The sequence below is a fragment of the Solanum verrucosum genome, unplaced genomic scaffold, assembly GCF_900185275.1.
Source record: "Solanum verrucosum unplaced genomic scaffold, falcon-dt-bn FXZP01000131.1, whole genome shotgun sequence".
In the NCBI taxonomy this organism is placed as follows: Eukaryota; Viridiplantae; Streptophyta; class Magnoliopsida; order Solanales; family Solanaceae; genus Solanum; species Solanum verrucosum.
Genome location: NW_026020352.1, coordinates 923351 through 935658, shown reverse-complemented (window position 1 = coordinate 935658; position 12308 = coordinate 923351). Strand labels below are relative to the sequence as shown.

At 35.1% G+C, this 12308-nt stretch overlaps 1 protein-coding gene across 1 annotated transcript; it reads right to left on the bottom strand.

Annotated features, from left to right (window-relative positions):
• Window positions 1–804: 804 nt before the first annotated feature.
• Window positions 805–1326, bottom strand: LOC125837544 (protein TIFY 5A-like). Its single transcript, XM_049516643.1, has 3 exons — window positions 1274–1326; window positions 1066–1156; window positions 805–981 (listed from the first exon to the last, which is right to left on the bottom strand). Exons 1-3 carry the CDS (start codon window positions 1324–1326, stop codon window positions 805–807), a joined length of 321 nt encoding a protein of 106 aa, XP_049372600.1.
• Window positions 1327–12308: the final 10982 nt, after the last annotated feature.

Genomic DNA, 12308 nt, shown 5'->3' with positions numbered 1-12308 from the left:
GTAATGTATGATTAGGTTGGATTTTGGGATTACTTAGGATTATTTGATCCTTAGTCAATTATAGCCATCTATTGGGTTGTTTAGTGTAGTTTAACCGAAAAACCTTAGCTTAGGTTGATCCTTGTGTTTTGTATCGAATAGTATCCTTAGAAATGGCTTAAGATGTCATGAAACTTAGGTTACCGTGTGTTTGCTTGGATTGAATTATTGGTTGGTTATGGTGCTTTTGGGCTTTTATACTCGTTATATTGATTGTTGGGCCCGAGGCTGTTAGCTGGAATCTAGGTTAGTACGTTTGGACTGTGACAGAAATTACCTGATCGAGTATGTGCTTGGTGTGTTGTGATTTGGTGTAAGCTTTGGAATTTTTGATGGCTTTGAATGTGGTTGTTGCGCTTGAGTACTCATTGTTCAAAAAGACTTTTTTGATAAGTTTAAGATATCATTTTGGGTGGCCCGTCGACATATATCCGAGTTATTGGTACTTTACTGTTAAGTTGGTGCTACTCATTTCTTTTATTCAGTCTCTATTTCCGCTTGTTCTTATTAATTATGTCTATTTAAACTGTTATCTTCCACATCTCATGTTTGGATTTAGGCTTGAGGCGACAAGCATGCATCATTATTATTCGATTTCGGATTTTGACATATAGTCAAAAAAGAAAAGTACTTGTTGTTCATGCTTCCTAGTTTTTTTTTTCCAGCTTCTAGTGAATAAATTCAACGTATAGACTCAAACCACAGTAGTGGATATATACAAAACATATGTACAAACAATGGAGCTAATATCATCAGTAGGAGCAACTAGTGATGGTATGGCGAAGTTGTTTGAATTCTATTTTTTCTCTTTTGTAGAAATCTTTGTAGCGATTTATTCATGAAATGACCAGTTTGAGTTTGTAATAATGGTGATGAAGGCTCAGACATCTTATTTGTTTTCTCCTCCATTTCTCTACTTGCACGATATATTATAGCTTTAGCCTGCATTTAGAAATCAATTATATATTAACAAAACAAGTCATTTATTAATTGTTATCAGAAAATAAAAACTGGAAATACATATACCTGAAGCTGAGTAACATGAGAAACAACAAATTGTCCATTGTAAAATATTGTTAGCTGTTGTGATTGCTCATTCTCTAATTGTTGATCCTCCCTAATAGTAAATAGTAAATATAAAACAAATATATAATCAATACCTTATTATTAGAAGGACTAATCACTAATCAATACAGATTAATTGTGAGAGTAATTAAACATGAGAGAGACTTACATTAAGAAGTTGCTAGGAGAAAGAGAGAGTTCCAAATTACACTTTCTTCTCATTTTCTTCAATTAAAAAATATGGGATTGAAATTGAATGGAGTTTTTTTCAATATATCTTTTGTATATAAGAACAATATAAGAGAATTAATGAAAGATGAAAGGGGAGTTTGTTTTGAATGAATATATATAACATTGTTTTCTTGGGAAGTGGGCCTGGCCTGCAGGTTGAAAGTAAAAGCCACATTTTTTATATTATATTTATTGAGTATATTAGTTGATAAAATAGAACACGAAACGCACACTTGTAAAGATGACGAAAATCGACATACGCCAACTTTCTCCAGCCTTTTTTTTTTGTCAAAAAAAAACAGTGATGTATGGACCATGCACCCACGTGTTTCAGTCGGCCTTATTATTAGAGCCATGAAAATGGGCTCCATGGGGACGGTCCAACCCTACCCGTTATTGGGGTAGGGTTGGAATAAGATTTTTCAAGCCCATTTAAAATTAAGGCTTATAGGCTCAGTTCATATAAGTCATTGACCCTTGAGGCTTGATCAGGGCTGGGCCGAGGTCGGCCCATGGGCCAATTTTTTTTTTATTTAAGAGTAATTTACAATAATCTCACTAGTATATAATCAAATTATTTGAATACACACTATGTTATAATATTATGAATCTTCGTACCTAGATACACTTTATCCAAGTATATTGGCATGTATCTAAGATACATATACAAATCTCACACCCTCGCCTCCATCCCATCTTGCTTGTCACTCTCTTATCTCACTCATGTATCTGGTATGCGAAATACATGCAGGGCTCCTAGCGGGCCCTCTGAAACTTGAGGGCTGGCGCCCCGTGCCTCTCAGAGCGCCAAGGACGCCAGTCTTCCTCATTCCTTCCCCACTTTTTCATACATGTTCCTTGATAATGTACCTATGTTTTATAGTTGTTTTCAACACTCTAAGGTACATCTACACATCCCGAACTCATACATAAACCATGAGATTTTTACCCTTTCATTCATAACCCAATTCGAGAAAAGTTCGGATCAAAGTCAAGTGAAGTTAGAGTCAAGTCTAGAAGTTAAGAAGCAAGTCAAAGCAAGTCTTCAAAGTTTTTCAAGAGTCTTTCTTGAACGTTTTAACTTCATTTAAATGCTCAAGTTTCAAGTTGAGTAAAGAGTATAGAGTTGAGTTCATTTCTCAAAAGTATTAGGGAACTAAGTTTTCCCAAAGAAGTTTTAAAATGTTTTCACATTTGAGTAAGAAAGGAACTATGATTCCAAAAGAGCCTTTGGGCTAGTTTTCAAGAAAAGGGAACATCGACTCCAAGTGAGCCTTTGGGCTAGATTTTGAGCAATTATCTCAAACTAAAGAAAGATGTGTTTAAAACACTTATGAGATAAAGCATTTTGGGAGTATTATTGAGCACCAAATTGGGGATGCGAGTTCATATTAACTCAACTCTCCATAAGAACCATGTAGCCAAACATGGGAATTAACGGGTCATTCTTTTTAGATGATCACGTAAGATTAAGCTAGTGGATCCACTAAGTTAAGTAAGGTCCTATATCACGACAAGGTATAGGATGGTCCTTGGGCAACGTGAGGTAAAACGTTGTATCATCACTAGGGCTCATAGTGGTGGTTGTCGGTTAAAGAATCTCCCACTAAAGTTATATTACTTTTATATAAGTAAAGTTGAGTTTGTTATTGTTTTATCCTTAATGAACTAAGGTGTTTGCATTGTTTTACAAGCTTTATATATATTGCATGTGTCTTATTTCTTTATATTGAGTTTGGTTATTCATGAGTCGAGCAGAGCCAAGGTAAGAGTTCCTTTGTATTCCTTCCAAGCTTAAGTTGTTGTTTAGCTTTCCAGCTCGCATACTCGTACATTCAATGTACTGATGCCAGTTGGCCTGCATCTTATGATGATGCAGATGCAGGTACCCAGGATCAACATCCAGCACGCCGTTGATCCAACTGAGCACTCCAGAGTCACTGGTGAGCCTCTTTGCATTCCGGACGACTCGGTTATTTTTGTTCTCTTAGTTTTGCTTTATTAGGATGTTGCGGGGTCTGTCCCAACATCCATCTCAGTGTTATAGATGCTTCATAGATAGTCAGTTAGTTAATAATGAGTCTCTCTTCTATGTATATATATAATATTCTATCTTGAGACTCGAGTTGCCTTTTTGGCCAGATTTTATCAGTTGGGTTGTTTTATGACCTTTCATTGCATTGGGTTATTCTATTGAGTTAGGTTTCTGCTGAGTTAAGAAAGCCAGGCCAAGGGTTCCCTTGGGGCCAGCAATGGTCTCCGAGTGCTAGTCCCGCCCAGGGTGTAAGCTCGGGGCGTGACAGAATGTTGTAAAAAAAATGCTGCTTTGGAGTTGAGGCAACTTGAATTTCATTCAAAACACTTTTCTGTAAATTCTGAACTAATGGATGAGTGTATAGATGAGGAATAAGTCCCCTATATCTTAAAGTTTTTTAGTCCACGTAGACTAAACGACATTCCTCACCTAAGGGCCAAGAAGTGCAAGATGCAACATATATTACTTGGTTCTTTTATCTTTATACCACCACCCCTTGAGAGGAGCAGAAAAATAGATGTAACGTTAGGGGTACAATTCATAAGTTCAAAGTAGAAAGAAAAGAGGTGAACTTACTTGTGTCGTGTCGTGACGTTAAATTAGGCACTTATTGGGAGGCAACCCAATTTACGGTGTAACTTTCTTTTTTTTTTTAGTGTAATTTTTTTGTGTTGTTTTTACAGGTTTTGGAGAAGTCTGAGTATCCAAAATTTGGAGCTAAGGAGCATGTTTAAGCTTAAGAATGGGGTGACGACCCTTGATGAAAATTAAGAGAACATGCTACTAGCTAGGCCTAAAGGCCTCAAGGAGTTTTTCTAACCCTTGTTTTAAATTTTATTTGATGCTTTGGGGACATAGCATTTTTTTAAGTGTGGGGTGGAAGAATAAATTTCTAGTTTTTATTGTTTTATTGAGTCTTTTATTTTTTTTAGGATGGGTTCCTTGACTTTTATTTTCGGTTCTTTTCCTAAGGATAGTCCCTTTGAACCGATTGTCTTTTATTTTCTTAGGAATAAATTTTCTTTTAATTTTTTTTGAGAGAAAAGAAAAGACCCTTTTGAGTGGTGTGATACTTGCTATTTAGGTCTAATTTTTTAATAGTATTTTCTTTTAAATGCTTGATTAATAAAAAAAAATGCAGACTCTTTGACACCTAAGCTCATGATTGTGACTTTGTGTTTAGATTATTTTATTTTTGTAGTTTGTTATGATCCCGTCTCTCTTAGAAGTGGAATTGATCCATCTTGATTGATACTTGTTCCATGTGTGGTGAGAATTTGTTTATTCCAAGTTTTGCATCCTAGTCTAGAACTTTCTCTGCATGTTATTGAAGCGAAATAAAAAGTGTTGTTTTGTTTAGGAGATGATAATAGACTGTAACACCCCGTATCTGAAAATAGAGATTTCAGATTTCTGGTGTTACAGGTGGCACTCACGGACACCATCCACGGACCGTAGATGGACTCACGGTCCGTCCTGCAGGTCCGTGGTTCGTGACAGAAAACTTCCCCAGAACTCAGTCAGAAAATTTGGCTAAGTGTTGACCCACGGCCGGACTTACGGTCCGTAAGTCAGGTCACGGACCGTAGTTCGTGTCCGTGGATCGATGCCCCAAAAGCCCAGCTTCAGTCCCGAACTACGGTTGACCAGCACGGACCGTCATTCGATCCACGGTCCGTAGGTCTGACCGTAGATCGAAGGTTAGCAGCCAGTTAGCTAAAAATTCTGATGGGTCAACTTCAGATGGTCATAACTTTTAGTACAAAATTAATTATGTGTCCCATGACCTATGGTTAGATAGATAATTGAATTATCTTTCCAACGCCATCGAGTTTGCTAAATTCCGACCTCCGAGTAAAACGTTATGCCTGTTTTAGTGAAGACCTGTCGGGCAGACTCGACCTACGGACCCAATCGACGGACCGTCGATTGATTGACGGACCGTCAGTCAGGTCCGTCAGTCACTCCGACAGCAGCTAATTTAAGGGTCTTTTGGTCTTTTCCTATTTCGTTTAACCCCTAAGGTACGTCGTTTAGACCCTAAATCATGAGGTTTTAATTAGTTTAAGCCTAGAAACATAACTAGAACTTACCTAAGTCAAATCATTAATCAAACTTAGAAGAATTAGAACGCAAAAAGGAGAAAAGAGGTCAAGAACCCTAGTTCAAGAACGCAACAAGGTTCCATCAGTTCCAACCCCGAAATCGAAAGATTTCTCCGTGGAATTCATCGTCAGGTATGTGGGATTTCACTAGTGGGTTCCTTTCGCCCATTAGGTCCCTAGAATTCAGTCAGATTCTTGATTCCATGATTATGAACAGACCTAGGGTTTCTAGAATTATAGCAGATCATCATGAATTAGTTATTTAAATGTTCCAAATCAGATTATCATGTTATTGCTCAGTTTATCGCATGAATTTCAGAACCCTAGCTATCTATTTCTTTAGTTCTTGAATTACACATGCTAGGTCAGATATTTCAGTATTCAGTTTTACATGCCTCAGTTTATGAATGCATCATTATCAGATTAATTGTTGCATTCTCAGTTTGCATGTTCAGTTCGAGCTTTCCAGTATTTACAGAAAACTCAGTCATAATGTGTTAACCATTTAATCTATTGGGAGTAGCATAATACCGAGTTGGACTAGGGTTTCAGCGTACCCATATAGTCCCAGAACTACGAGCCACGTAGGTGTAAGTCCCCTATGTGGGCAACATCAGTTTAGTGATCACACCAGCATGCCTTTAGACCTCTGGCAGGGTATATTGGGTCTTCTCGATGGGGCGTATACATCGGACTCCACATTTAGCTCATGTGGTTTTATGTCGGTTATTAGTAGCTCCCACAGTTCAGTCAGACTCTATTGCATTGACCATATTTCAGTACAGTCAGTATTCAGTCTCAACATGTTATAAATTTGGTCATTGCATTCAGTTAGCTCAGTATTCAGTATTTCAGTATCTATATCATGTTCAGATTATATCATTGCTCAGTATGCTTTGTTCAGTTATATGTTATTTCAGCTTTACTTCATCCTGCATGCTCAGTTCCTTTCAAGTACTGACGCATACGTGCGCTACATCTTCTCGTGATGTAGGTTCAGGTTCTCCGTATCCAGATCACGCTTAGATCGATTCCCGATCTTCAGTTCAGCAGAATCAGTTGGTGAGTCCTCATTCTTCGGGGACAATAGTCATGAGTTTCTTTTCAGTGTTTTAGTCTTTAGTTTCAGTTTTACTAGATCTAGTTGGGGCATGTCCCAACATTTCTAGTCAGTTTAGAGGCTTATTTCAGACATAGTTAGATTCAGCTTAGTGTTTTGAGTTTGATATTTCTTTTGTATTAAACTCTCAGATTTGATATATTCAGTTATAGTATATGGGTATTCCCCATCTTTTCAGATTTAATTATGAATTAGCTTCCGCATCAGTTTATTATCTTTAGTATGCTCATGATCATGCCAGCAGGGTTAGCTTGGGATCACTTGTGGTCCTAGGTCCCTTGTCCGCGTCTCGGGGGTAGCTTGGGGCGTGACATAGACTTTCTTTCATTTGTCTAGTAAATTTTAGCCTTTTCAGATATTTTATCACTAGTTAGCCCTTTTGAGCCTGTAGCCTTTTGTTGGTAGCCATATTCCGCCCTAACTAATTTTGTTGAATCCCTAATTTTTGCACCTTGCTTCCTTGATCATTATAACATAGACTTATTCTAATTATCAATTCTGAGAAAAAGGGATGGTTGAGTGAAAAGGTAATCAATGATAGCTACAAAGTTCTTAAAAAGCCCTCTTTGAAAGAATGTGACATAAAAAAAAAGTTACCTTGATGATGACTTTGGTCCTTCCTAGGACATCGTGTACCTTAACGCATGTAAAATACGTAAGTTGAGGGTGACTATTATGAAGTAAAACTTCAAAAAAATAAAAATGATTGAAGCATTCTTGAGATGATGAGAATTACTTGTGAAATAATTGTTGAAGAAGGGGTTGAAAATAAAGAGAAGAAAATAATGGGTGATGAAGTCTTAAAGTGCAAACTGCTTAAGGAAGTGTAAGTCACTATTATATAGTTTTCCTACCTATCCCCTAGCCTACATTACAACCCGTTAAAGTCCTATTTGATGCTATTATAGCATGCTTAATTCGTGGAGATGTACATAATGGGCAAGCCTATGGTTCTTTGTGTATACATGTGAATTTAATTTGTGAGTGTGAGAGTTGTTCTTGTTATGAAGTCCTTAATTTATATTCAATCTTTTGAATTGAGTGTGTGGACTATTTATTCTTGTGAGGGTACTTGTTTCATGATAGATATGTGATTTTATTAGCTTTCTTTGATGATAGTAGGTGAGCAAGCTTAAATTTGATGAGTTTGAAGTCCTTCTTTGATGTTAGAAGTTTGTTGTTTATTCGGATGTGTTGCAGAAGGATTGAGAATTGTACTAGATGTTTTGAAATTGATATATGGCCTAATTATTTGTATTAACCAAAGTAATGACATTTTTATTTTGATTTATTTGAGATGTACTTTAATGTTTGCTCGAGGACGAGCAAAAGTTTAAATGTGGGGTGTTGATATGAGGCCAAAAATATATTTTCTTATCATTATCTGCCTCACATTTATTATTTATATTTTCCCTTTTTAAGCATTAATTTTATGAATTGTTCTTAATAGTGTATTTTATTTATAGGAGTAAATTGAGATAAAATTGAAGAATCTTGGAGCTAAAACAAATTAATTATGAAAGGTTGAAAAAGAAAATCAATCAGACAGCTTAATAGATTAAATTGAATATTATTTTAATATTTATATATATTGAAAAGATCAGCATAATTCAAATTGAATTGCAAGACTGCTGCCACGTGGCAGATTCTGAAAGGAGCAAAGAGTTTAGGTGGGGAACCACTGTTCGGAAGTTGAATTTCGTTTGGTTTCGGATTCCTAATTTGTTTGGACTCAATTATTTTATTTAGAGTTTTCTATATCTATAAATAGTTCAGATAAATAATTATTGGAGGACATTAGGAGATCAATTAGGAGGTACTTTGCAAGAAAAAGTTGTCAATACTTTTTAGGGTTCTTTTCTTTTTCTTTCTTTTCCTAGAGATTAGTGGCTAAACACTCTTGTTTTGGGTTGTAGCTATGAATCGAATGTTGAATATTTATGGTTTATGAATTAATTTTTGGTTTTCATTATAAGTTACTTCTACATTCTTGTTTTAGTATTTTATGCTTGCGTACCATAAGATAAATCTATTGTTTAATCCTGCAATCGAGAGAGGAGGGGTTAGATAGACCAGAGAATATAGAGAGCTCGATCGACCTATTTGATTGAGGTGATTAGTTTTCAGGAGTGACGCCCGGACAAACAACTTGCTTGGTTACGAAATAGGATGAAATATAAATGCTCGCCAGTTAGTCTATGTATCCCCGCTCAATGATGTAGTTAGATAGCTAACTGGAGTAAGCGACGAGAGGTGTGTAGCCCGACTCATATAATTAACCTTATAAACCAGTAACTTGACAACTAAAATTAGTTCTAAGCCAAAAATATGATACATGAGATTCATTGCATGTGTAGCCCTGGAATTTTTCCAATCACTGTAAGTAATCTTATTCTTTTCTTTGTAAATAAAAAATCAAACTCTTTTAGCACTCTTAATTAAATAGTTAGACTAGTATAATTTAGTAAATAGTTAATTGGTAAGTCCTTTGGGTTCGATAATCTGATTCTTTTAAGAGCCACTCTATTACTTGTGCGACCACCTACACTTGCGTGTGCAATTGGGAGCAACACTTGACAAGTTGACATAGGTCAAAGTTGGACTCACAACTCATTATGAAACGTTTCTTTAAGTGAGGGAGTAAGCAGACATGAATTAGAAACTGTAGGCATGACATCTACCCTCTACAAACTATATTTATGGCCAGAGAACTCACATCATTTTGTTATTAAAATACCATTGGGCATTCTGTTTTTTCTTGGTTAAATTTGTTTCTTTCGGTGAAAAAGGTGGTTTGGGGATTCAATTCGAATGTTTGCAATAGAATTTTGTATCTACGATTAACATGCAATCATATAATTTAACAATAAACTACTCCAAAGAAAGCAGTAATTAGACTCTTCATCACATCAACTTCTCAAAAAATTACGATATTTATAAGTAAGAATGTATATACTACATTAAGGGGACGACACAATTTTATTTAGATACTATACTATAGAAAAAATCACCACTACAAAGATCTAAAAAGCTAATAAATTTGAGATTTTTAAAAAACAAAATCATAGAAGTGAAAGCAGAACAATTTAAAAGAACAGCCAAAGCCAAACGAAATTATAGAATAATTATATGTATAAATTTGATACCTTATGTGAGAGTAGTTAGTGAAATTGCAAACATTGATTCTTTTAACTTGTGATTTTACTAACAAATTGATCAATCATACTGAAAAAGAAACCCTATGAAACTGTGAAAAATCAAGATTGGGTTTCAGAAGAGACAAGAAGAGACAACAACAGAGAAAAAAAGTAGAAGAGAATAAAACTAGAAAATATTACACAATATTGAACACGCATTAGCTACTAAAGTAGAACATCAAAAGAACTTTTTGTAATTGACAAATTTACCCTATTTGTCCCAAATTCACCGTACAATATGTGTTACTTTAGGTAAAACCTTTTGTTGTTGTGTTCATAAAATTCTTGTTTACTTAAGAGGTCGTTTGGTAGAGTATATCAGGAAAAATAATGCATGCATTACCCTTGTGTATTACTAGTACCTTATTTGTTACTCTTTTCAAACTTATGTATACACTCTATTGTATATTAAGGTGTGTATTACTAATACCATGAATTTTTAGGTATTAACTATGCAATGGTTTTAATGCATGCACTAGCATATTAAAGATTCAATTGTCCCTCAAAACTTGTTTTACGTCTTTTCCACCATAATAGTGGAGGGTATCTTTGTAAATAAGTTTTTTAATCAATGCATGTTATTTTTAATACATCAAATCAAACAATGCATTAAATTAATAGACGTATAATTAATGCAATCATAACTAATACATGAATTCCTAATGCAAGTATTACTAATACACTCTAGTTAGCATTCTTCTTATATACTCTATCAAATGATATATACGGTAATATCATACTCTCTCTGTTTAAAAAAGAATGACCTAGTTTCATTTTTAGTCTGTTTAAAAAAAAAGACCTAGTTTCCTTTTTTGTCTAAAAGAATGACCCCTTTTCTTTTTTGGTAACACTTTAATATCAACTTTTCACGTGAAGTGCATGTTTCATAATTATGGCTAAGAGAGGTTTATGTAGCTTTGGAGGACTTTGCTCTTTTACAGAAACCTAAGGGAGTTTGAATCAAGGATCTTTGATTGAGTCCTTGATTTTATGTTGATTGATTTGCTGAGTCATGTCCATATCAGATATGCGCATAAGCAAATCGATTTCTTTCTTTGTATGATGATCTTCTTGTGGTCTTGAATCTTGGTTGATCTTGTTATCTTGAATGCATCCCTTGATTTCGATTTCTTCCTTTGTACTCTTGGATGTTGGCTAATCTTTGCTATCTTGAATGCATCCCTTGATTGATGGAGTTTCATATCTTCTGTTGATTTGCTTCATCCTAAGCAGATGCTAGAATTAATGATTAGTCTTGGATATTTCTTGATTGATATGTTTCTTGAATGCTGGAATCTTGATTTATTTGTTTTCCTTTTGTGTTCGTACAGCACATGACTTTCCCTCTTGATGTAGTGTGTTTTGACTTCTTTCCTTTTTGATTTCTTTGCCTTGATTGATGATTTTGGCTATCTTGAATATATTATGCATCCCTTGATTGATGAACATATTTTGTCCTTCTTTAGGTGTTATATGCTTGGCTCATCTTTTTCCTTCTTTGCCTGCAACAAGTCACAAGTCGGTTAAGTGTTTCAATATTAAAAATCTGATTCTATGATGCTAACAATCTCCCTCTTTTTGATAATGACAACTAATTCATTTGCATAGACTTAAAGAGATAGTGAAACTTCCCTGATATATTTTGTAGCTCCCCCTATCTTTAAGCTATATAGCTCCTCCTGACTTTATTGCTTCTTGTTAAAGAGACTTGGGACTATTCTCCCGTTTTGGCATAATAAAAAAGAAAGAGCAAGAAAGAACATAACAGAATCAACAAATTCAAACAAACATTTTCAACAAGATCTCGAATAAAATGATGCTTAATATCAATATGCTTAGCCCTAGAAAGATGCACAATATATTTAGATAAGCACTAGTATTATCGCAAAAAGTAGGAACAAATTCATAAGAAAGATCATAATCAAGCAACTGATGCATCATCCATAATAGTTGGGTACCACAACTTCCAACAGCTAGATACTCAGATTCTGTAATAGATAATGCAACCGAAGTTTGCTTCTTACTGTGACAGGAGAACAAGGATTGTTCTAAAATTTGGCACGTTCCACTAGTACTTTTTCGGTCATTTTTATCACCTGCAAAGTCAGCATCTGAATATACAACTAAATCAAAATGAGATGGGTGAGGGTACCATAATTCCAGTTATGTATTTCTGATTAGATGACAAATGTTCAGTTTGTTGACTATCTTGCTACCAGAACAAAAGTTTCATCCTAATCAATGCCTTCCTGTTGGGAGTATCCCTGAATAACCAATCTTGCTTTGTTACAAATGACTTTTCTATCTTAATTTAGCTTATTTCAAAAGATCCACTTGGTTCCAATTACGAAACAATTTTTCGGTCTTTCAGTGAGAGTCCATACTCGATTTCTTTCAAACTAATAAAGTTCTTCTTTCATTGCTTGTTTCCAAGATTCGTCTTCCATCGCCTCATTTATATGTTTAGGTTCAATTTGAGAGATGAGTGTTACAAATACTTATTTTCTCAACGAAGC

Excerpts from the sequence above, each read along its gene's own strand:
- LOC125837544 (XM_049516643.1), bottom strand. The coding sequence starts at position 1,326 with ATGAGAAGAAAGTGTAATTTGGAACTCTCTCTTTCTCCTAGCAACTTC. Across the intron at positions 1,157-1,273 it reads TCTCCTAGCAACTTCTTAAT|GGAGGATCAACAATTAGAGA; the intron begins GTAAGTCTCTCT and ends ATTTACTATTAG. Across the intron at positions 982-1,065 it reads CTCATGTTACTCAGCTTCAG|GCTAAAGCTATAATATATCG; the intron begins GTATATGTATTT and ends TTCTAAATGCAG.